This window comes from Protopterus annectens, chromosome 13.part0, assembly GCF_019279795.1.
Source record: "Protopterus annectens isolate FY-2018-M chromosome 13.part0, PAN1.0, whole genome shotgun sequence".
Lineage (NCBI taxonomy): Eukaryota > Metazoa > Chordata > Ceratodontiformes > Protopteridae > Protopterus > Protopterus annectens.
In genome coordinates, this window is record NC_056747.1 from 96,095,169 (window position 1) to 96,122,584 (window position 27,416).

The 27,416-nt window shown below is 37.9% G+C and overlaps 1 protein-coding gene across 2 annotated transcripts in view; it reads right to left on the reverse strand.

The window, feature by feature from the left end:
• The window catches only part of ANO8 (anoctamin 8), a 751,060-nt gene that overhangs the window by 78,573 nt on the left and 645,071 nt on the right, over positions 1-27,416 (reverse strand). For both annotated transcript variants that reach the window (XM_044090660.1, XM_044090659.1), the window contains one exon: positions 8,068-8,259. In XM_044090660.1, coding sequence (XP_043946595.1) covers positions 8,068-8,259 — 192 coding nt within the window. The remainder of the gene's footprint in view (positions 1-8,067; positions 8,260-27,416) is intronic.

Below are 27,416 nucleotides of genomic sequence, written 5' to 3' on the forward strand. Positions count from 1 at the left end.
CATAGACTGGGGCACCTGTTCTTCAGATTCCCCTTCTACCCACATTAACTTGCATGCATTTACGAAAATCATAACTACCCCTACCACCCTAGGTAAACACAACCATAAAGAAAGCATACTCGACTGGATACTCGTAAATAGTAACCCTCAACTGTGCACTGCTGGTACCCTCCCTGATGACCTAAGTGACCACCTTCTCACTTACATAGTTAAGCAAAAGGCTATCAATCCTCAACAACCAGAAAAGTCAGAAACAAGAAAGACTTTGACCCTACCAAATTCAAACAGGAACTTAACTCCTGCAACTGGTCTAGGTTAAAACACCTCCCCTTAGAAGAATCAGTTGCATATTTCAACAACAAATTTCTTGAAATCCTTGACAGGCATGCACCAGCCCGCTCAAAGCGAACAAAGGCAAAAACTGCTCCATGGCTGTCAAAAGAATCCAGACTAAAAATTTCCAATAGAAACAAAATTTGGGCTCTATGGCACTCCACTAAAACCCCACATGATCATCTTAAATACAGACAAGCTAGGAATGAAACTAAAAAATCCATTTTACAAGATAAAAACAATACTACTGTAATTTACAGAAAGCAAACCAGAACAACCCTCAGATGTTCTGGGCCAATCTTAACAATCTTCTTCATCCTGGAAAAATGTCTACCCCTACCCCTGCCGCTACCAGTGATAAATTACCTGAAGTTGTTTCAGACAGTTTTAATCATTTCTTCACAGAGACAATCCAAGCCCTAGCTAGCCAATTACCTCCTAGCTCCCCTGCCCCTGATAGGCTCACTCCTATAAACGTACCCTCGTTCAGCTTCCAGCCAGTGTCCATATCGCTTATCTGTACCTTGATCAAAAAATTAAAACCCACCACCCTCTCCGCTGACCAACTCCCTGCCAAGTACCTTCAAAAATCAGCGGAGGCCATTGCCTACCCAGTTTCCATACTAATTAATCGTACCATAGTAGAGGCTATAATTCCCACCATCTGGAAAACATCCTACATAATCCCACTACATAAAGGAGGTTCCTCTACTGAATTCTCCAACTATAGACCAATAGCTATACTTTCTCCACTAGCTAAGGTTATGGAAAAATGTATACACATACAACTCCTGCACCACCTAATTCAAAACAAACTCATGGCCGATACCCAACATGGCTTCCTTCCAAACCACAGCACAACCTCAGCCCTAAGAGCATTTACCAATACATAAATAATAATTGAAACAATAACCACATATCCTCAGTCCTCTTCTTGGATCTTTCTAAGGCGTTTGACATGGTGGATCACCAAATGTTGATTCACACCCTGAAATCATTCTGTCTAAATTCCACGGCCATTCAATGGTTTAAATTCTACCTCATTGGAAGGCAGCAGGCTATTCTCTGTGAAAACAACCTCTCTAACCTATTACCTAACATCCTTGAAGTACTGCAAGGCTCCATATTAGGTCCCATACTGTTTTCCGGGTTTATCAATGACTTATATACAGTCATCCCTAATGTCAGCTGTATCCAACACGCTGATGACTCCACCCTGATTTGCTCAGTTGCATCTCCCTCAGACTTGAGGTCAGCTACCCAATCCACCTTTAATACTATAGAAAACTGGCTCTCCAACCGTCAATTGTTACTAAATCCCCAAAAAACTAAAATGCTGTTATTCTCACCAACACAAAGGTCAGCTGCTTTTACCTTCACCATAAATGCAAAAGATGGCACAATAATCACCCCCGACCCCTCCACTAAACTATTGGGAGTCTTTATTGATAATAACCTAAAATTTGACCTTCATGTCAACCAAACAATCAAGACCATCAATAAAAAACTTGGGTCACTGTATAGAATAAAAGCCTTCCTAACCCCTTCAGCTATTACCATAGCTTACTCTCACCTGCTTTCAACACTAATACATGCTTCCCCCCTTCTTACTAATCTAAGCAAGACTGTACTCAGTAGACTGCCAACCTGTTAGAATCACATTGCCAGGTTTGCCACTGGTCTACCCTTTAGAACACACCACTGCATCAACCTTAAACAGCTTGGGTGGCTTGAACTTCCCAGTCTAATCCAATATAACCTACTGATTATGGCTAGCAAAATCTTTTATAATCCAGATAATACACCTGCTCTTAAAAATATTATCACCCCCTAGAACAATCCAAGACTGCTTCAATCCTTGAATAGATTAATTACTTGTTCAGACAACCAAAATTAACAATGCAGCCGGTTATTCAATCTTTGCAAACTCTGCAGGCAGAGCCTGGAACCTACTTCCGGCCAACATTACCTTGTTCTTCTCCCTATGCCAATTTAAAACTAAACTCAAACAACACTTGGCACTAAACTGGTCTTGTCACTGTAACAAATCTGGTTAATTCTCATCAAGAATGTGAATATAACTAATCTAATTACTGTATAATTTTTTTCCCCTGACTGTTTCTAGTGGAAATAAATCTAATTACTGTGTAATTTTTTCCCCCTGATGGTTACCAGGGGTAACTCACACTTGTGAAATTGTATATTCCTGTCTGCTTAAGTATTGTTTTTAAATACCATATCTGTAACATTCTTTCTGTATTATGTGTAATATGCTGTCATTGTTTTTAATGTATCTGTTTATCTTGGAGCTTTTCTCCCCGGGCCTCCGCTGAAAATGGACATGAATCCAGTCGGACTATCGTGGTCAACAAATGTAAAATAAAAATAAAAAAAAAAATTAATTTTTTAATCATAATATGGTATATGTATTGTCATTCTAGTTTTTATACACTATTGTTTTTAAAAAATTGTGAACATATTTATTGTAGAACTATTTATGTAAATTTATAATGGATCTAATGTATGGATCATTAATATGTATGTTTGGGATGTGTCTGATGCTGATTGGTCAATGATTTGCCTTAAATAGGGGTAAACTCTTTGTGTGAATTGTTCTGATGAAGTTTTGGTAATAAACCTTACGAAAGCGCTTAACTATAACTTGGGCCATTTTCTTTTTATTCCTTGGCAGAGTGTTTGTGTTTTTATTGTTTTTTTTTCCCGTTGAACTTTCAAGAAATATGGTCAAAGACAGAAATAAAGGGGGACAAAGGCTCAAAAATAGAGACAGATTTTAAATATCTCCCTATAAACTTAGAGAGTTGCTAGAATAACATATTTTGCATTATTATATATTTTCTAAAGGATATGAAGCCTGGAACTTAAATATCTGTCATTTAGTATTATTTATAGACTTCAGTTCTCAATGATTTGCCAGAAAATCACATTTTTTTTGAGAAACAAACCCAAAAATATGAGGCAAAAATCTGGACATCTGAGAGCTATGTCTGCATAATTTTAGACTGAAGGGAAGCAGATTGTTAGTTCTAAATTGCATATTATATTCTGAGTGAATGCAGAATAACACAATACAGGAAATGGCATTAGCAGCTGCAGAAAAAGAGTCACTAATTTTCAAAGTGTGACTTCTTAGTCCCATCTATGCTCTATAATAGTAATCCTCCTGCTTGCAAACTCCCTTCTTGACATACTATAGTCCCACCATGACCACTCATTTTTGGCTCTGTGTTTTCAGAGAGAAGAGCTAATTTGCCTGCAGGCAGCTAAAACAATTTAAAGAATACATAGGGGCTAGATGTTTTCTCTAGACAAACAAGCTGTTCAGATTTAAATATAATTGGTGATGCTACTGCCCACTGTTTTTTGGGTCTTATAATGTTCTTGCTCAGTCCCAAAATTTGGGATACAACCATGTTGCCTGTAGCAGATGCTTTTTTTTGTTCATACTTTGATAATGCATGTGACAGAAATAATGCCTGTTTAGTATACAGCAAAGAGAAAAATAATAGAGTTCAAGTTTCTTGTGGCATAGCTACATTGGGCAGTGTGAACAGAGATTCTTGATGATTGTCACTGTTGATGTCAAACCCTGGCCCCATGTGCAAAAAAATGGGAAAGTGGGTAGATAGATGGATCTATGGATGGAAAGAGCAGGTTTGTTCAGTAAAATAATATATAAACTTCTTTGGCATAGAAAATGATTACTGATCAAAAGGTAATATGTAAAATGCCACAGTTTTGCCAAAAAGTAAATATGTCTTTCTCAAAGATTCACTACTGTTCAGCAAAGTTTGTGTGCTTTTGTCATTCCAACTTGGGTGAATCCTATGTTCCCCTGCTAAGGCCCTCAATTTTGATTTTCTTTTCTTATAGTGAGTTTTGTGGAGATCTTGTTTTAACCACTTGTATTGTTTTAGTATGTTATTTATTTAGTTTTTAATTGATATTTAGTTTAACTCTGTCCACTGTGTAGAGTTTTAAACACATAAATGAAGATGTCTGACTCTGACAAGTACTTCAGTTAATTCACCTTTCTTTTCTGATTTTGGCATAGCAATAATTGATATGCTTCCCTAAAATTCATGTCCCTCTATAATTATAACAATTTTTATTACTCCGTATTTTGATTATATTAATACTCCCTCCTCAGTTCTCCATGTTATCGCATGAACTACATATGAACTTCTGCCACCAGCTGACACTCCTTTTTCCTTTTAGTTTTACTGTCAGTGTACAAACCTATTTTCCTGAATTCTTAATAGTTTTCAGATATCTCATATTTGATATCATCTCTCACTTAGCACCATCTGTTATGTTATTTTTGTCATTGTTGAACAATTTATCACATGAAATTTCCATATTTCACTCCATTTTCCCACTAGCTCATATATGAATTTTCCCTTTCATATCCACTTCACCACTTAGTTTTAATATGTTTATTATCTTCCATGTCATTTTCTCCGCAGATTTGGGCACTGCAAAATAAGGCACTCTTATATGTTTTTATACATGATTTTATGTTTTTATACATGATTTTAACAATGTTGTGCCATTATTTACTACGTAAAGTAAAACTGCTTACTGCACGGTTGCCTGCAGTTACCTACAAATCCTAATCTGCCTAATGTTGACCACTCATTAAGCATCTCTACTACCTATGCTTGCAGTGTGGACTATTCTCTTTCAGTGAATCAGCATTAAACCCCAGATGTTGGCATGTTTTTATTTCTTTTCTCACAAATTTTTGTTCATACATCGCTATGTCATTCAGTTGTATTCCTTATATTTTTTTCATTTAGATTTTTTTTGTTTTTTTACTGATGGGGATGGATATGGCCTATATCACATCATCAAACTTTCAATAGTTCAAATCACTTAACATCGAACTCAAGTGATCGAACTATCAAAAGTTTGAAATGATGTCAATGGCATTTTCAATGGGGAAAAACAACATTAAGGGTGTAAGCAGGGGGCAAGCCCCTCTGCACCCCCAGTGTGGGGGGCTGCACCCCCCACACCCCCCGCTCCTTAAATATACCAACTCCGAGATTGGCCTACAGTGTAGGAAATGGAAATCTTCCATTTCCGCACTGTAATGCAGTGAAGTGCAATCTCGGAAGTGGTATATTTAAGTAGCAGGGGGTGTAGGGGGTGCAGGGGGGGCTTGCCACCCTGCATAGAGCAATTTTTTTAACTTACGCTTCACATGTTGTTTTTACTTTCAAAGTATTACAGTTCAATCATTCAAGTTCGATCTTTTGTGATTCGAACTTGTAATACTTCGAGATTATGATATAGACCCGATGGATAGTTTAGCTTTATGCTACGCTAAAACTTGACTAAGTATGACTTTCCTACTTATTTAATTCTCTTTTGATTGTATAACCTATCAGTAACAAATGTTTCTAATTTCTTCTTCTGCTTTTCAAGATCACATTCTGTTTTTGTTCTTAATACTGTATTCATTCTTCTGACTTTTCACTCAGTTTAAGTTTACTGGTGGTTGTATTTCCCAACCACTGATCTTTATTTTGTTTTTCTTTTGCCCTCTTTGGTCTTCTTAACTTTAATTCTTGCACTTGAACTACAGTTTCCATCTGGAATATTATTCTCATTTATCCGAATAATCCCTCTTCCATTTTCTCTTATCCTATCCTCAAAAAGTAAATTATTCTGTATTTCAATGTCCCTTACACTCATTAATCTCAAATCTCTGCTGCATCTACATCTGTTTGTAAACCCTTTTCATTTTTTACTGGCTGTTTGCATTGTTTAAACACCTTTATTATATTCACACAATTTTAACAATGACACGGGTACATATACAATCATATGAAAGAAAACAAACCAATGTAAACACTTTTCATTAACTTCCTGTATTATAATCCATGTTTTTAACTGATATCAGTCACTCCAGTATTACATGCATTGCTTTAAGTCCTTCCTTCTCTTAAATTTCAGGCCTTTTCCTGGACATTATTTTTAATGTACGTCCCTACAAATTCCATTTACTTTTATGAAGTTTACTTATTTCTCTTTTCTAAAAGATCCCACCTCCAGTTAGTTTATCTCCTTGAAAATATTCACTACTTCAGTTACAGCTGGTTTAGATTTTGATTTCCAGTTTCTAGGAACTGATTTTTTGGCAACCAGTAGGTTTAAACTTAGCAAGGCCTTACTATGACAATTCAGATCCTATATCCCAGCTCAAAAGAATTATTTCCTTATTTGCAATCATGTGCTTCTCTAACTTTTCTGAAAAAATAATCTGTAGGGAATTTTATAAAAGTTTTGCATTTCATTACATTCTTAAAAACATGCTCCCAATTACATCTCTTTTTCCCATCTCACCTCCAGCAATTACAATTTACCTGAGGAAAAATATTCTGAAGTCTACTTGGGGTATAAAACCTATTGGCTGTTTGATTTGAGTACTGTCCTCCTTTCTGCAACCCATACTCAGGAAAACAAACAAACACAACAAAAAATCCTACTATTAACAATTATTTTCAAAAGTATCGTACTTAATTAAATATAGAACAAAACTAAACTTTAATCATTTAAATCAATTGCTCATACTCTCTAAGTAAAAGAACTCATAAAAATCTAGAAATCAATTATGCTGATTATAAATTGTATAAAAATATATAGTTTTATGTATATAGCATGCAAATAAAAAAAATAACCTAGTTGGTAAATTGGAATATCTAACTAGTACAGCATTTGACCATTAGGGAAATATAAAATAAAAGAATAAATACAATTTTAAATGTAAACCATTTAGTGAACTGAGGGAGTAATTAAAAAAAAATGTCCCCAGTTGAGAACTGTCTGCTGTGTGTCCCCAGTACTATCTTCCACCCCCCATGCTGGAATTACTCCAGTTGGGGTTTGGGAATGGAAAGTGGTTCAGAACAGGCAGCAATGTCACATATGCTATCCTGTGTACTTTATGGTTTAACTGGATGGAGCTACAGAAATCACATACCTCACTGCGCATAACTTCAGTTAGTGTTAGCCCCCCCCCCTTTGAATGTCAGATTTCTAACAGCAATCTATTGAGAGATTATGGCACTGTCCGTATCACTGGGGAGGTGTCAGATGTCTGACAAAAAACCTTCCCTTCACACAAATTTGGGAAACACAGAGTAATTTGATCAACAACCTTTGCTCTTCCACTTTTTACTGTTCACAAACAAATATGCACATGCACTTGCAAGTGCACACACATGTTCACATGCACACACCATAGCTCTCAACCTCTTAGCACAAAAAATCTGGACAAAGCCAAAAATAATGGGGGGGGCAAAGCCCCAAAATAGGGACACATTTTAAATATTGTCTTATTAACTTAGAGAATTACTAGAATAAAAGGTCTTGTGTTATCATGCAATTTCTGAAGTATATGAAGTCTGAAACTCAAATGTCTGTCATTATACAGGGACTTCAGTCCTCACTGATCTGCCACAGAAATTGAGAAATCCACAAATTTTATCAAGAACACTCCAAAAATATGAGTTAAAAATCTAGACATTCTGTGAAAATCTGGAAATTTTAGAGGTATGGAGCACACACACAACAAAGAGAAAGTATGAAAATCTGGATTTTAACATAATTTCCTATTTACATTAATAGCATATTAAAAGGGCCCACAGGGCTTAGCTTGTAAGGTCACTGCTAAAAGCTGTTGCATCCCTGAGCTGAGCAAATCACCTGCCATTGTCCAATGTTATTCACTCGCTGACCAAACGGGCGTTGTAGGCCTGTGCAGAGCTTGAATGCATCACTCCTGATTTCTATCACATTATTGATGAGGGCACACAGAGCTGCGAGAGGGAAAGCAGAAGAGAAGAGGACCACATACCCAAACTGGATAAACATCTCTTGGTAATCCTGAAAAGTGTCCTACAATTTGGGGAAAAAGAGACATAATACAGAGAGAATATTTGGTTAATTGATATATCTTTCTGTTCTACCACAGCTGATTGAAACTATTATAACTAGACATTAGCACATGACTTTTCAACAGCAGAATTTTTACGCATTATTTTTTTTTCTTCTTTTCACATAGCACATTGGTCATAACAAAACACCATTAAAACATATTAACTCATAATGAAAAATGTGGCAGCGCTTCACTTATTGATGTCACATTGGTATAACAAAAGAGTGCAGGCAGAGGGCAACATCACTATGTAGTCTGTATACTTGCACTGCAACAGAGGTAGAGAGATTGGCTACTGGTTATGGTGTTGGTATTAGCATCCCTGTGTGCTCAGAAATGGATGGCATGGATGTAATAAATCACTACTTCTGCATCTATTTCCACAAGTACAAATATAGCACTAAAATTAATTTCTCTTTTATTATAATCTGGCTGGAACTTTATGTCTGTTTATATATTATTAATAATGTAAGACCAATGAGATACAACTGTCTGTTTCAGAGAATGACCTAAGCGCTTTGATTTGGTTAAGTGATTTCCTTAACCAAGATTGTGGGATTCAAACCCAAGACTAGATGAAGAGAGAACTAATTCACTCTCCTGCCTTAAACCAGTCTATTGTACTTTCAGCAATATGTATCCCAGTCTCTATGTTCCACAAGGGTGGCATCAATATATTAAAATTTATTTATTTTTATTTTATATTGGTTGACCGGGCTAGTCTAGCTGGATACATGTCCATTTTCAGTAGAGGCCCGGGAGAAAAGCTCCACAAAACACAGTAATAAAGAACAAAACTTGTTATACAAAAAATAAATATCTCATAAGCATAGCCAAGAAAATACATCAGGTGATAAAACTGCTTAATGCAAAAAGGGATAGAAATCTTGTTTATCACACGACAGAACATGTTGATTGACCTGCATGAAGGAATTACAATACAGGTGATTTATTTATTTATTTTTTGTAGTTCAGTGGAAATGATAAATAGAAAAAGGAGGGGTCTACAATGGTTTTAGTTGTGGAAATGATAAATAGAAAGTAAAAAATAGTACTGTAGAAACCTAGTAAAGTATTTGAAGTGACTAAGAAAAGGTAGAGGCAATAAAAGGTTCAGTCAGGGTTAGTACAAGGACAGAGCCATTGGGAATTAAGCAAAGTTTTTAGATGCTTCTTGAAAGTGGGTAAAGAAGTAAGTGCAGTAAGTTCACTTGGGAGCTTGTTCCAGATAGGTCCAGTACAGTTGGAAAACAAACAGTCCCCAGCTTTGTTGCTGGATTTATAGGAGGCTGCTAGGAGCTTGGTGGCAGAGCGCAAGGAAGAGAGGTTTTTATAAGGAGTAATACGGGTACAAAGTATCGTAGTATTTGAAGGCTGATGGAAGATTTTGTGGGTGATGGTTAGTTGCTGCAGTAGTATTTGATTTTGTAATTCCAGCCAGCCCAGTTGTTTAAAATTTGAGCAATGATGGGTACGAAAAGGGGCTCCTGTCGCAAATCTGGCAGTATTGTTATATGATGTTGCTAGATTATTGAAATTAGATTTAGATAAGTTTGTATAAATCGGTGAGGGATAGAGAAGGGTAGAGAGCAGGTGCGTTTGTGCGATGGTACTTCTGGCTGAGGCAGTAAGGAAGGGTTTCAGCCTATAAAGAGATCCAAGTTTTCTATTGACTGACTTGATGGTTAAGTTAATATGCAAATCAAAGTTGAGATTATGGTCTGTTGTGACCCCTAGAAGTTTGTTAGTAGGGTGACGGGTTATTATTGTGCCATTGTTAGAAGTTATATTGAAGGTAAAAGTAGATGACTTCTGTGTAGGTGTGAAAAGTAATAATTTAGTCTTTTTGGGATTCAGTAAGAGACAATATTGATAGAACCAGTTTTTAGCTGCTGTGAAAACTTTTTGTGTAGTAGTCTGAAGCTCAATTGGGGAGGATGCTGGAACATATCAGTGTTGAGTCATCAGCATATTGAATACAGATGGATTGTGGAAGGGACTTATTTAGATTAATAAAAATAGAAAAGAGGAGAGGTCCCAGTATGGAGCCTTGATCTATTTTGATGGGAAGAAGAGATGATATGTGATTATCCCAAAGAACTGCTTGTTGTCTATTTTCTAAGTAGGAATTAAACCACTGGATAGCCTGGTTGTCCAAAGCAAAAGATTTAAGGATGTTTAGTAACAGAGTATGTTTGACCATATCAAAGGCCTTAGAGAGGTCTAAGAAGAGAGCTGAGGACAACAAGTTGTTATTCAGATTTTTATTAATATGGTCTGTGAATGACAAGAGTGCAGTAGTAGTGCTGTGATAAGTTCTAAAACCGTGTTGGCAATCTGCTAGAAGATTGTTTTGGAGAAGATGGTCGAGTAATTGCCGAAGTACACATCTTTCCATGATATTAGCTAATGGAGAAAGTAAGGCTATGGGACGGTAGTTGGAGAGTTCATTAGAGTTACCACCCTTATAAAGAGGAATGATATGAGAGACATTCCAGAGGGTTGGGGATAGTGCCTTCAGTTATGGTTCGATTAATTAAAATGGAGAGAGGAAAGGCAAGTACTTTGGCTGCAATTTGAAGGTACTCAGCTGGGAGGAGGTCAGCTGAGGGAGTACAAGGTTTAAGTTTCATAAGTAAGGTGTGGATGACATCTGTCGAGACTGGTTGCAGTTTGAAAGTGGGGGGATTATTGTTAAGAGAGTAAGGTGCCTGTGTGGACTGAGGAGACAAGGTTGAAGCTAGGGAAGTAACAGTGTCAGAGAAAAATTTGTTGAAAGTATCAGCAATTTGGTTAGGTGTATTCTCAGTGAGGTTAGAAGGAGTAGGTGTTTTAGAATTACCTGGATGTAGTAGTTTGCTGATACCTGATCAGAATTTCTGAGGGTTTTGGCGTTGTGTGTGTTGGAATTTCAAGTAGTAATTTTTTTTTATCAACGAATATTAATTTCTTTGATTCGTTTCTAAGTTGTTTAAAGGTTTGGTGGTCAGATGGGTTTTTAGTACTACGCCATTTGGCCCAAGTTCTATTTCTATGTAACATTTTTTGTTTGGTCTCTTTGGTTAGCCAAGGAGCAGGCTTTGCTTTGGTTTTAATTAATCTAGTGGGGGCATGGTGGTTGAGAATTTGAAGGAATTTGTTAAAGTATAAAACTGCCTCATCGAGAGGCAAGTATTTTAGGGGAGACCAATTGCAAGCTTTGAGCTCTAATTGGAAGTTAGTTTGGTTGAAATTGGTTTTGTTCCTGGTTGTTCTGAATTATGTATGGTTGGGGATAGGGCTTTTTTGTCTGGTAATAAAAGTGGTTAGATGGTCACTGATATTATCAGGTAGTGTGCCCGTGGTATAAGCCATAGGATTGCTATTGACTAGAATCCAGTGCAGGGTGCTCTATTTGGAGCTGGTTTTGTTTATTCGAGTGGGGACGGTAATGGTTTGATTAAAGCCATAGAGGTTTATTTGAGAAGTAGGTTTTTGGGAAATTCAACAATTCCAATCAATATTAAAGTCTCCTAGTAGTATAGTTTCCTGAGGGAAGGAGGTCGAGAGCCACCTCAGTATGTTTTCAGGGGTATTAATATTGTTACCTGGGGGGATGTAACAGCAGATGATATAAATGGATTTGTTTGTATTAATTTGTAGTTTGGTGATTAAGATTTCACTATTACTTTGTGAGGGTGGTTTGGTATCTAGTAGGGTAACCAGTAATTCAGTTTTGTAGAGTATTGCTACACCTCCACCCTTTTTGATATGATGGTCAAGTCTGATGATGTTATATCCTGGTGGTATTATGTCATTATCCTTGGTTTCTGATTTAAGCCGGGTTTCAGTTAGGCTTAAATTGGTTCTGTGATAACACTTTTTGTGCTAAGAGTTCAAATTCTCTCTGAATTAAAAAAATGCACTTGAAGCATAACTTAAATTCTGGTTTTACAAAAGAAAATCAGAGATCTCCTTCTGCCCTGTTGCTCAATATAGTCAACTTCAAGACTGCTACATGTCATGGAAGGAGAACTGTTCCACATTCAGTAAATTCTAGTTCATGTCTATCTTCATACTTGGTGATGGTTGCACTCATTGGCATTTACATGAAGTGTATATTATTATCTTAATCTGAGCCCACATCCAGATTATATCCACCAGAACGTAATCCCTGAATCTGCAGTGCAGTCTTCAAATTGATTCTTCCTGAAGAAGCTTTCTGACCATATGCTCCATGCACTGTTACATAGATTCACAGCTTATTACTAGGCTAACGACTTCTAAACCTAGCCAAGTTTTTTCTGAAAGTACATGATTTAATGATTCTAATTTTTGGTAATGTTGTCCAGTCCTGCTAAACCTTTATATCCCACTGGTGAACATTTGATTTCATTAGCTTTGCAAAATTCTGAGCAGGCTGTTTTCTTACTCAGCAGACCTGGGGGCCTTTCTAAACCTAGCCAAGTTTTTTCTTAAAGTACATGATTTAATAATTCGACTTTTTTGCTAATGTTGTCCAGTCCTGCTAAACCTTTATATCCCACTGGTCAACATTTGATTTCATTAGCTTTGCAAAATTCTGAGTAGGCTGTTTTCATAATCAGCAGAACAAAAGAATCAGAGCCCTGATAAAGGCCAACATCAAGTCCAGGAGCTAAACAAGTAGCAAAGATGAATGTTAAAATGGCTGCCAGTGCTTTAAGTCTCAAGAGATCACTTTCTGATATATCTCATGTTGTCAGAAGGTGATAGTAATTACAGGAGTCAGTGATGATTCCTAATAGTTTGATTTAGATGTTGGGTTTACTATTCTTAGCAGGGATGGATTGAAAAACCTAGTGGGCATTACAGAGGGAAGTTAGTGCAGAGGGTTGCTTGTGCACAAAGGGAAACAAGCTGTCTTCTCTGTGTCTCACATTTGAGAGGTTAGGGTTCAGTATGCTTCAAGCAATGGAATGAATAGTGCTCAGCAGAAATACAGGATGATTTATTCATTGTGACAACTTAGGGTGCTGACATTAGAACTGTGATAGGGAAGGGGGTCTTCTGTAGTGGCAGAGGCACAGAGGGTGGTAATTTATAATCGAAGGGAGGGGTTGATATAATATTAAGGTGCACTGTTGGGCAGTAGTGTATGCCTCACATTATTACTGTGAAACAGTACCCGGGGGCAGGGGGGGGGGTCTGTGTGTGTGAAGTGGTAAACAAAATACTGCAATGTTCAGTGTGTTGTTACTGGACACTATGCATATGTTTATAGTGCAATAAATACAGTGGGACTGGCTGCTGTGTAGGGTGCCGGGAAAAGCACCCCTGTGTGCCCAGAACTGGATGCCATGGTGAATGAATGCACAGCCCTATATGCTGGATATAAACTCAGTGGTTTGTAGTGAGGTTCACTGTGGTTAGGCTTGGGAATGTGCATCTCAGTTCCTGCTTATTGCTCAACATCCATTCCTGCATGATAACTGCTCAACTGCTTCTCATCTGGGCTCCATAACTACTTATTTGGTTTTGTTTGTTAACAGGAAGGGTCCACCTAGCTACATCCTTTATGCAATAACAACCTAGGGGAAAAAGCTCCAGCAATTGAAATATGTCATTAAATCAATTAAATCATTACAAATGATATAAAATGCAGAAATCGCATGTGGGCCTTCTGGGTATATGCAGAGCAATACTAAATGCAGATAGTATGACACATAATGGAATAACTGAAGACATAACTGAATGTGTATAATGCATTGGTAGACATTTGTAGGAACAGCTGAAATATATACCTGACGGCCATCAAGGACATATGCATAATAAAATAAGTTTCAATCATAGGAAGTATACAGGAATATCTTCTTACATTTGTACAATGTTAGCTGTATCAGACAGACACAAAGAAAAAGACAGAGAGGCTGACACATGTACTGAGCACAGGAGCAAACTGCAGGGATAAAAAGAGAGAAAAGCAGATGACGTCATCCTGGAAATTAAAGTAAAGTAACAAAAAATGTGGTGGTGCCTGAGGTACTGGAGGAAGTAACGTGAAAGAATTTCAGTAGAGAATACTCTTTACAGAACAAGACATCACACATTTATTCCTTTTGGATGTTTAGACAAAAATAGCAATGTCTTTCAGCTTTTTCTGGTTAAGGGTCACCACAGCGGATCATTGGTCTGCACATGGTAGTGGTGATTTTACAGTGTCGAGTTGCCAGCCTGGCTCCCAACCTTCACTGAAGGCACACACATGCACCTACCTGCATGTCTTTAAAAGTGACTCAACCACAGGGTGGACATGCAGACCCCGCACAGAAGGCTTTCCAGCCGAGAATCAAACCAGAAAACCTCTTGCTGTGAGGAGACAATGCTAACTGCTGCACTACCGTGATGTTTAGGCAAAATTATTTTTTTTAGTCATACATGACCAGAATTAAGCTGTTTTGAAGTTCTGTCCATGAACTGAAGCTATTTTGAAATTCTGTTTGAGACAAGACTATGGAGAAAACACAACATCCGTGTATTGATTTATTGTGGCTTTATCACAGATTTTTCATGTGTTTAGATAGCTGGATAACAGTAAATCAGAAGGCATGGAGCCCTGTGGAACATAGAGATGTGGGTCAGGATTCCATATGACAGTTTAAGACCTTTCCTCCTTGTAACTGTTGACCGAGAAGGTCACGGTCACAGTCAGGCTCATTTCAAAAGGGTAGCCCAGCATGAAGTCATATTTAAAATTTTCAAAGGCCTTGGATGAGACAAGGAGCGATGACTGACAACATTACTAAGATGAACCTCAAAGTCTTAGTTACCATCACCGATCCTCCATTCATGCTGGGACTAGAGTAGAAGGCTCACTTAGAATTTGTACTAATGTGCTGAATGATTGGATATAAACACATTTTCCATCTTCTAGGACATACTGCACACAGACGTTATGGGACTGAAGTTATATATTGTAGGAGTAGGCCCACCACATGTATGGAATAGCATTACACCTGGGGAAAATGCTGGCAGTATGGAATTACACCAGCTGACTATGAGAGATTGGGAAGTCACCTCTCATGACTGCAGTCACTGAGTCTAGTGGTTACTGACTTTGAAATCAAAGAAGTGACTATTTTTAGGAACTGTGGTGGCAGTTTGTTGGTTGCCACAGTGCAAAGCTTTAGTCTCAATAACAGTTTCATGTTTAAATAGGTCTGAGATCAAGAGGAGATAATTATGTCATGTGAGTGACAGTAAGAGGAGTTACTGCGATCAAGAGGAGACAACTGTGTCATGTGAGTGAGAGTAAGAGGAGTTACTGTGTCATGTGAGTGAGAGTAAGAGGAGTTACTGTGTCATGTGAGTGAGAGTAAGAGGAGTTACTGTGATCAAGAGGAGACAACTGTGTCATGTGAGTGAGAGTAAGAGGAGTTACTGTGATCAAGAGGAGACAACTGTGTCATGTGAGTGAGAGTAAGAGGAGTTACTGTGATCAAGAGGAGTTACTGTGTCATGTGAGTGAGAGTAAGAGGAGTTACTGTGTCATGTGAGTGAGAGTAAGAGGAGTTACTGTGATGCAGGAAGTAGCAATTCATTTAAGAAGTTAGTATGAATATATACTGAACTGGTTTGCAGTTTCTGCAGGAGCCAGCTGAGGATAAGGACAGGAAATGTTCTTGCTTTGCCAGGATGAAGCAATAGATAGATCATGTTCAGAAATTCTTAAGACTATTATCAGCAGGTCTTTGGCGGTTCTTCAGTTACTCATTGTTATTACTGTTTATCATCTTAGCTTGGCCTAAAACAATCTAGTGACACAGTACTCCTAATTGTGTGAAACTCATACTTTTTTTCTTTCCCTGGAGAAACTACTGAGCTTACAGGGGCAATGGTATTAAGAACTGCCCACCCTGCCATCTCCCAGAATCCACTGTCCCCCTTCCCTAATCCCCACAGCAAGACAAAGAGATTTGGACAGCACCATACTGATAATTGGGCTTTGGCATACCCTGAACCTGTATGGCATGCAGGAACATGAGTGGAGTTGATATAACTGAACTATCATGCAAACACAGCCCACTACAAATGATCTGAGGATAGTCTGGCCCCTGAGCTTGAACTTCACTTCCTTTTGTCTGGGCAGAAACTCCTGATCTTATCCAGAAACCATAACTTGGTAGGAAACAGATCTGCACCCCTCCCCAGAAAAAAATAGTAGGCACAGCTTTATATTCTCCCCAACCAGCCCCCTTGCACTCAGATCTGTAGTAAAGATGGTTAGCAAGAGGAAAAAGTAATAAACAATGGAATCCAGTGATAGAAAGAGCCTAGGTAAATAATCAACACAGTTTAGTGCACTAATGAATGAACACATCACTGATGAAACTCCTCATATTATAAGAACAAATATACTTCTGTGCTTTTTGGATTTTGCCCTGACACTTGATAGCAAGTGTGAGCAGGGGGTCAACGAGAGTGTCGGACATCATGCCAGCAGATATCATAGTATCAGATGAAGAGATTAGAATTATTCCAGAATGCTTTACCCTGTTCTGGCTGACTGTGCAATTAGTTGTGCCCATTCACATCCCACATGTACAGGGGCAACAAGTAAATATTCCAATATATCCTTGCTCTGCCCACCTTTGGGTTATTTGTATGCAAAATATAAGAGCTAAAAACTACCATGGGACTGTAAGGCTAGGCTTTTTAAAGAGCATTACAGATTAGTAGTCTAGTAAGTACCTATGAATCTTTGTGTATGTGCTGGCTGAGTGTGTGTGGGGGTGGCATACCTCTCAGGTGTACAGATTTCGCAGAATGTACAGCTTTTGGCCTCATATTTTTGGTCCGTTTTTCATAAAATTGTGTTTTTTCCAACAAATTAGTGGTAAACCATTAAAGAATAAAGTTCAAAAATAATGACAGGCATTTGAGTTTCAGACTTCATATCCTTCAGAAAATTCATGCTAATGCAAAACCTGTTATTCTATCAACTTTCTAAGTCCAAGCAATATTTAAAAATTGTCCCTATTTTTGCGGCTTTGTCCCACGTTTATTTATGGTTGTGTCCAGATTTCTTGCTCTAAGAGGTTGAGAGGTATGGCCGATAACAGAGGGCAACCTTCAGGCTGAAGTCACATGGCCAAAAGCTCCTTTTTTTGTATTTGTTTTTAACCAATGTAGAACGTCTTCAACAATGCTTTCAGGGGAGCTAGGAGAAACATAAATGTCAGCAAAGTAAATACTGTTAGCCCTATTAATCTGGATACAAAGAAAGTGGACATCATGATTTAGGGGATAAGAGAAATGAGTAGAGAGTGGGGTACTTGTATAGAGAATCCTAGTGAATAAAGGCTAGTCGACTGACATTATTAAGCTACCTGTTTTGTTTGTAGTTATTATGTCCAAGTGGTAGAATCTCTGGATTTAGAAAGCTATACTTTAGCCACGATTTTTAAAACCTACAATGCCTGCATTTTATAGGCATGTCCAGCTATGCAGTAGAAACAACTTGTTGCATATACTTTGAGCATTTATATCAAACATTTCATTGTATGTACAGTGGTCCAAATAATGCAGGGTCAAGGTAAATGTTACCACTTAGAGTAAGAGGGTACTGAGAATGTGCACATAAACAAATGATTGGTTCTTAGTGCTGGAAGCATTTCCAGAGGCTGATTTCTGGCTTTATAAGCTACCTCATTCTGATGCAGTGATAGGCAACATGAAGGCAGTACAATGCAGAACAGATTATAGCTTTTACAAATAAATGCAATAAATCTATAAGAAAACAGAAGCAGCCTCACTTTTTGGTTACACAAAAAAGACAGATTGAGAAAGGGAAGCTAAATCGTTGTAACTAACTGTACATGTGATTTTCGGTGGTAGAAGTGTATGCAGTATAGCCTTGTACAAAAATAATTTGCTTGCAGACAGTTGTAGGACAAACAAATCCAGGAATCCTTAATTAAGCTACTTTGGGACATCTATTTATTCTGAGATGGGTAACTGCTATTCTAGAATGTACCTTAGGCCCTAATGTCTGAGGAGCAGAAGTCAGGTGACCTACACTGTCTTGATCTTTGTTAGTTAGCCTGTTATGGAGGATATAATTCAAGTGGGAGAGGTAGTTGTTCTCTTACAATACTTGATGAAATACTTAGACCCTAGTAGTTAGGGAGCGAAGCTGGATTTCAGGTAGGCTTTACTGTTCTGAAACTAGCTTGTGAATAGGATTGAAGTTGAGTCTCCTCACCTACTCACTTAAAAGTATAGAGTCCTGCCAAGTTATGGGAACCTATCAATATGTACTGATGTCTTCACATTCTACCCAGCTAATTCAACAATGGCCAATCTACTGGTGGACAAAGACTGATTTCACAGTTGTTAATTGCCTGACGCTCAAGGCACTGAAGAATGGAACACCTTTCACAGGAAATCACTGTTGGCAAGTTGTCATGTCTGTAATGCCCTTTTGGGACTAATTTCCCCCTGTTTTGAGTTGGTGACATCATGGAGTTAGCATATAGAAGTTCAGGAGCCTGGAGTGCTTGCCCCCCTGGAAAAAGCAGGTGACAGTTTTATTTTGGGGGGGTAGAGTTTGAGGATTCTGATCTTTGTTAGTTTCTGCTTCAACGACTCATAGTGGAAGCTTCAACAATTTTATGTAGTTACACTGCTACAGCTAGGAACAGAGGAGATAATGCTACACACTGGTGACCACAAGACCGTATAACAGGTTGTTATGCAGTACAACAATGTATAACAGTTTGTGCAGTCTGTGGGTGTGTGTGTGTGTGGGAGGGTGAGAGATATACCAAAATGTTTACCCTGACCCTGGCTCACAAATAGTTAACGGAGTAAACCTGTCTGCCTCTAAGTTAATTGGTAGCTGCTCATATACTCACACCACAAGTATAGTTCTTTACATTTTGTGTGAGAAAATGACTTGCCTAACAACTTTGCCAAACCAAAGAGTAAAGTTGCCTGAGCAGACCTATACTGTTTCAGTGGCTTTCCAAACAACCGGAATGAGTGAAACAACTTTTACATTAAAGTCTTTTTAATGAAATAATTAAGAATATACTTAATAACAATATATTTCAGTTAACTAAAAGGTTAACTAAAAGGATTAAAATCACATTTGTCTGAATCATAACTGACTGAAAGTAGTAAAGAATCAGTGATTCACTGTTTGTGTGTGTCGTTTTCATTTTTGTCAACTTCTGTGTGACTGAGGAGTTATTACATTTAAGTAAGGGGAAGTGAGGGGTGTGGGGAGATTGTCCACTCCAAAAATAATTTTTAATGTACGTTTTCTGTAATGAAGTTTCCTAAGAAATATTTGTGCGTCAGCAGTGATCCACTGTGCATGATTTTTTGGGTCTATATTAAATCAGTGAACACTTAAAAAGGCGACCACTGATTTATCGACCCCATGTAAGTGAAAGCATACAATCTTGAACACTCGGAACAGTGATTTTTTTTTCAGGGAAAACAAATCGCTGTTCACAAAAAATAAGAAAAATAAAAAAAATAAAAACATCAAAACATTACATAAAGTGGGGGTCTTCAACCCCCACACCCCCTGATGTGAAGGGCTGTGCCCCACCACACCCCACCTACTTAAATATACCAACTCCGAGATCGCACTACAGTGATGAAACCGGCAAAGTAACAGAGGCGGCCAAACGATTTCTTTCCCAGGGAAAGAAATCGCTTGTATGCTGTTTCGCTATTTTGCTGTTTTGTGCTTTCAAGTTTGATCAAGACTCATTCGAAGGATTGCATTTTCGATCATACAATAGGAACCCTGTTTTTTCTCCACTGTCGTGTGACTGTGGAGTTAGTATATTTAAGTAAGGAGGTGTTGGGTTCTGCCCCCCCCCCGCATTAAAAGAAAAAACGTTTTTAAGGAATGTTTTTCAGTTAAATGTCATTCTATGAAATGCGTTTTCAGTCAAATTTGTTAAGTTACTTATGATTCAGTAAAGTGTGATTCAGTCGAAATGACTGCACTGATATATGAGAACTCTGCACCATTCTTCTCATCAGTTACTTTTATCAAGTGCTGCTGCTGTTGCTATATGTTATATCGAAGATCTGTTTAGCAATAATAGGTTCATAGGATGATACTAGGCTATTGGCCTGGAGGTCCTTATAAGTCTAGCCAATAATTCTGCAATAATAATTCTGCACATGTTCCTTCAAAGTCAGGAGCACAGAAATGGCATTGTAATAGCCCGGAAATGTGGAGAGATGTGCTTGTGCCTATTGCTATGCATTTTCTGAATGTGGACTGGCAATGTGGTACTGTTTCTTTATATATATATATATATCTATAGGTGCGCTACAGAATCCCAAAATCCTGAAAACTCAAAATACTGAAAACACACAGGATACTTACTCCAGCACAAGTACATACAGAAAGAAATACAACACAATCTATATTACTGAAGTATAAGCAGGTGGGCAAGCCCCCCTGCACCCCCATGTTGGGGGCTGTGCCCCCCATACCCCCTGCTACTTAAATATATCAACTCCAAGATTGCACTTAGTGTAGTCAAGTGCAATCTCGGAGTTGATTTATTTAAGTAGCAGGGTATGTGTGTGTATGTGGGGGGGCTGGGCACAGCCCCCCACATGGGGGGTGCAGGGGGGCTTGCCCCCTGCATATAGTTGAAGGGTAATATGTTTTTGTATGTACTTGTAGTGGAATATAGTAAGTGTTGGTATCCTGTGTGTTTTAAGGATTTTGAGTTTTCAGTATTTTGACTTTTCAGGATTTTGAACTTTCAGGATTTTGGTCTTCAGGATTTTGGGCTTTCAGGATTCTTTGGCGCTCCCATATATATATATATATATATATATATATATATATATATATATATATATATAAACATAAAATATGGCTCCCCGTTAAAATGTCTGGACAAGTAATGCTGAATTTCGAAAAACACAAAAAAATAAGACCAAATTATTGAATGTCACATTTCTCTTTGTTACCTGCGAATAATATTCCAGGAATAACTGTGATTTCTCTGTGTGCTGAACTCTTTACCCATAGAAAGATTGCACTTTTCTTTTCTTCTTATGGACTTGGAATATTTGAATATTAGGGAGAAACTTCATTTTTGCTAAGACTGAAATTCACGTTAGGACAGACTAAGAAGGCTAAAATATTTTTGCTTTGCAGCAAGTGAAGTTTGAAACAGTAACTGCTTGAATGGTGGCTTCCTCAAACTGTTTTGCTCTTAGCTACTGTGGTGAGGTTTATTTACTATTTTTTATTTCTGCAGTATGGCAGTTACTTTTTTTTTCTTGACATTATGTTACCCTGAAGTAATCTTCAGTGTCTTTCTCCTTCATGAAAGAGCCTAGTTTTGGTCTTTCCTCATTCAAACTGAATAACTCTTAAAGCCAGTCACTCCACCCCTGGTTCAAGGGTTATCCTACGTTATTTCTGCTTCAGTTATGCCACTCTTCTAGAGGTAGAAAATTACTTGTGTCAAGTGTTACTCTGACAATTACTTATGTTCTCCCTCATTATTTTGCCTGTCATTATGTGACTCCCCCATGTGCAATTTTGTTATGCAATCCTCCAAGACCCATTCTTTTAGTGGTCAGTCCAATACGTTTAAGTGCTGCCTGGACTTATGCAGTACATGTCTAGCACTTTGGCAGTCCAGGCTAAAAAACTTGACCTTTTCCTGAAATCATCATGCTCTTCTGGAAGGTAGGTAGTCCTTTTAGCCATTATGGTTTTCCCCATAATTCCTGTCTCATCCGTCCTCCATATCATTAGATGAGTGGATAACATCATTCATGAGATTTTATTACACCCCATCATCAGTTTTTACCACCTTCAGGCATAATATCTGTAAAGGGTGCTGCGTTTGCTGTATTTGTTCTAGCACTTGACTGACAACCATACTAATTTCACACCTTCATATACTGACAGGCAAAAGGTAAGAGAGTTTATTTTTCTATGCACACTTTTGCCCTCAAGACATCACTGGATATAAAATAAAATGTTAAAATGCATTTAGGTCTACTGTACTCAGTAAATGACATTCTATTGCCATAAATCTTTGATATTAGTATGACTTTTTTAGCTCAACAGAGCATTGGTCAGTTCAGCCATAGCACAGATACTCCCCCAAGTCTGGCTTACCATTTATTCTCCAGTCATGGTAAGATATTAGTAAGATCATCCCCTGGGGTGTTTTTAATTTAACTTTAGTTACCATAAACATGAAACAGTGCCCTTTACTTATGTTATACGAATGTCTGGACAATGCAGTACCCACCATATTGTGCCTTCAAATAAGTCAAAGATGTTGCAGTCACATAGCCTAAGAAATGTTTTCCCAACATGCAGCCTTTGCCATAATGGAAGAAATGTACTGCATCTATGTCGCTATAACCATCGCCCTTTTGAGAAATGAAAAGGTTTCTCAGAAAAATAATAAAACAACTGGATGTTTTAGTAAACCTACAAAGTCTACATGTGATACAGCTCCTGTTTCATAAGGAGAGAGAGAGAAAGAGTATACAGTATTTACTGAAAAGGTACCTCAGGTGGGAATTGAGCAGCAGACCTTAGCTCTGTGAGGTAGGTATACTAAATGCTGCACCTGTACACAGCCTACTGCACATAACATTGCCCACAAAAACATCTTTAAAACTATTACCAAATTTACAGTAAATCAGATTTAATAAAATAAATGTCAAGCAAACCTGTTTCTGTTTAAAAAATATGTTTTTGCTAACAGTATTTTTATAATCTTTTAGCATTTGAAGTTTAATACCACACACATGCCCTTTCTTCTCCTTATGAGCATTACTAGCCACGTTCATATTAAGATATTAGTAGGGTATAAAATAATCATTCCTAGGCTGAACTGTGTCATCATATACACTACAAAATAAGGGGTGACTAGATTTGCACCTTTACTAGATTCGGAACAAACTACTTTTACAGAGACATATAGGCATCATTTAGATAATCTAAATTTGGGAAACATTTCACCCTTTGTAGTACTGTTTAACAATCAAATCTTGAAATATAATGAAGTATTTAAGAATTTACGAAATTAGGTTTTCCAGAAAGATTTAAAGGAAAGTTTCTGTTGGCGCCCGGTTTGGCTTGATTGAGATCCATCCTACGTCCTTGCTAATCACCAGTTGTGTCCATTACATGAATATGTATGGCATGTATAAACAATGTAGGTTAATCCATGAAAGACTTATCAAGAGAAGGTTACAATTGGAACCTAATAAACCCAGGTAAATGGAACTGTAATGCCTCCTACATGGTGTACATTGCCACCTTGGTGTTTTGTGCCAGAGCCATGGGCTCAAGCTTAATGCCAAGAAATGTATAGTTATCCCCTTTGGGAAAAAACATGTACCCATGAATTACCACATAGGTGGCAGTACACTGAACACCGAAAGTGTGATGAGAGACTTAGGGGCACATGTGGACAGTGGTCTCGCCTTCGATAACCACATTGCCACAACAGTCAGGAAATCCTTCTATGTTGCACACCTCGTCACTAAGGACTTTTCATCCAGAAAAAAGGAGGTCATTGTCCCACTGTACTCATCCCTCATTAGACCCATTATAGAGTACAACACCTCATTTGGTATGTACCTCACAAGACATCTGCAACAGCTGGAAAGGCCGCAGAAATACCTCACTAAAAGAATCACAGGCCTAAAGCAGATGCCCTATGCTGACCGTCTAAAAAAACTCCAGCAATACTCTGTGGCATATCGTCTACTCAGAGGTGATCTCTGCTTAACATACAAGGCCATGTCAAACCCTGAGCTATTGGACATGCTCCACTTAAAGAAATCCCAATCCCTCAGAGCCATACGCTCCAGGGATCTAAACCTTGTCATCACAATGAACAAAACATGCTGGAGGGATAGGTTCCTGAACCAGAGACTCCCCATACTCTGGAATACACTGCCCATACATGTCAAGCAGAGTGCCTCCTTGGCCCTCTTCAAAAGGAACTTTGACAATTGGATGGGAGAAAGGAAATTCACCCTGGGGATCATGTCAGTTGCCCTGCTAGACAGGGGTCCAGGGAAGTAAATAGTGTGGGAAGAAAATAGCCAGGGAATTGTTATGGCTAGGCTTGTATAGGTCCTAGGGCTGATAGCCTAGTACCAACCTATGAACCTATGAGTGCAAGGGTGCTGGTTGGGGAGAATACATAGCTGTGCCTACTATTTTTTTCTGGGAAGGGGTGCAGAGCTGTTTCCTACCAAGTTATGGTTTCTGGATAAAATCAGGAGTTTCTGCCCAGACAAAAAGAAGTGAAGTTCAAGTTCAGGGGCCAGACTGTCCACAGATTATTTGTAGTGGGCTGTGTTTGCATGATAGTTCAGTTATATCAACTCCACTCATGTTCATCCTGGGGATCACGTCAGTCGCCCTGCTAGACAGAGGTCCAGGGAAGTAAATATTGTGGGAAGAAATATCCAGGGAATTCATAAGGAGAGAGAGAGAAAGAGTATACAGTATTTACTGAAAAGGTACCTCAGGTACTAGGCTAGGCTTGTATAGGCCCTAGGGCCAATAGCCTAGTACCAACCTATGAAGCTGTAGTTGTACAGCATTTTACGTAGGTAAAACTAATTGGGGGTTGAGAGATTGTATGAGAGAAGACATCTATGATATTAAAAAACAACATTGCAATAATTCCCTTTATAGACATGGAATAAGTTGTTAAAAATTTCAAGAACTTTAGATTTTTTTATATTAGATAGAGTTTTTAATTCCCATAGTGGAGGAGATATAGATAATCTTTTAGAGTCAAAAGAACTGTTGTGGCAGCTGAGGCTTAATGCATGCCATTTTCCATGCATTAATGATTCCCTGTCTATTACTAGTGTGTTAAAAGTTAGGATAGTAGATTGCAACAGAAAAGATGTTTATATTATTGTAATTGGTTCTCATTTTACATGCAGTATGCTTTTTAATGGGGTTTGGTTCTAAATATAATACATCTAATAATTTATTACTTCACGTTCTTTATAATTATGTTTAAATAGTACCAGACAGCTTTATTAATTCAATTATTATTCAGTTTTATTTGTGAATTATACTACAAACTAGTGTATGAATGAGAAGAGTTGACAATTATTAGCATGCTTGTTTACAATGAACTAATCAATTATTCAACAGATGAATGCTGATTAGTGGTACAAATATGTTTTGATGGTGGTGCTTGTTTACACTCTGATGAAGTCCCTGGTGTATACTGGATGAAAATGCTTAGTTGTTTTACTGGAAGTTTAAGTACAGCACTTATTTTGGTTGTGTTTTGTTAAGTTACAGCTCATAATTACCCCATTATAACTGAAGGTGTACTGGAGGTGCATTGAACAACTTAAACTGGAATTTATTTGATAACAGTTTACATGAAGGTGGAGCAGGAAATACATCTGATGTTTCTTACTAGTGAAAGCACTCGCTGGACTCCAATTTGGTTACTAGTCTTTGTGCCATCAGTGTTTGCAGTTCTAGTTAAGAAATGGTTGATGGAGTATGTAAAGCAGTTTGTTTACGAAATTATGTTCGATGTAATCAGAATGCTGTATTGGTCGAGGAAACCTGAAAGCTGGTTGCATACTGCTTTTTTTCAGTAACCATTTGAAATGTTGGAACCCACTTGAGCGAGTCCTGAAACACTGAGACTGAATGACCTAAAACAGACTTGTATATACCAAGGTGGACAAGGCTATTTCCCAGAATATTTCCTTTTCTCTGAAATAAGATGACCTTGGAGTTGGTATGTGTATGTATATAGATATATGTGTGTGTGTGTGTATCTATCTATTTCTAAAAGTTTGGGGGGGCATGGGGACTTGCCCCCCCCCTGAAAAAATGAAGTTTAAAGGAGAAAAACAATGCTCCAAATTCACTCTTCTCCTGCAGTTTCTTTTTTTCTTTTTCTTTTTGCACTGTTGGCAGTCAGCATTTTGAGTGCCGACATTTCAGTAAGGAACCCTTTTTTTCTAACAGTCAAGAATAGATAAAGATTTATGTGAGTAGTGTGATGCATCTGTTGGTCTGGTATATTTAGAGATGGGTGTAATTATGGCAAACGTCCTCATATCTGGAAGGTTTGCTGAGTAAATGAAAGACAGAAAATGGTGCAGATTGTTGGGAGATCAGGCAGCTGCTGTTTTTGAGAAACCATGGGAACTGGCTATTTGAACTGGGACAGCCATACACAGGAAGTGATTGTGTTAGGATGTGTTTTTCTTTGACAGAGATTCTTCTTAGGTAAAATAAGGGTAGATAGGTTTTCAGGGGGTGCAGTAGGGGATTTGAGTAGTGTTAAGGTTGGGAAGTATGGGTGGATTCATTTATAAATTTGTTAGGAACTATATAAAGTTTTCTGACTTAAATCACTTTGGTCAATTAATAGAATGTACTGCCACTATTTCTACCGTCATGGTTGTTTTATTGTTGTAATGACTCCTTGTGTTGTTTTGCCATAATTGTTTCACGATTTGCAATAATTTTTCCCTTTTTTCTGTTATATTTGACTGCGCGATCCTCTGCCTCCATGTAATTCTCGCTGGAATGACCTCTGATCTTTGATGCCATGTTAGACATTCCACTACAGCTATCATTTCATTGAATGAAAGCCATTCTGAGGATTAGGGTTTTTTTTTATTGATAACAGTGATGTCCAAGTTTTTGGTTTATGTTCTGATGCTGGAATTCTAAATAATTACAAGGCTGACCCTTATTTCAGTTCAGCAGTTCCCATGACATCAGTGTTGATGTTGATGAGGCCGTATGGCTTCCTCCATCTTGTAGTGAAAGGCATTTGGGGAAATGACAAACAGTATGGGTTCTTCTAAGGTGCAATGAATTTCTTTTGCTGCTGATTACTAAATTAGGTATGTATTTTTTTTTTACTGGTGAATGCATTACTGTCATTTTGTGATCTAACTCATGGTTATCGGTGTTGGTTCCCAGTGGTACATTGTTGTTTTTGTTAATTTTTTGAGTTGCAGTATGATGTATATGTGTAAAGTGTTTTTCTTTGGAATCTGCAAGATAACGTTAGTAAGTAGTACGGATCTGTCTGAAAATTATCTGCGAATATGAATCTAGGAA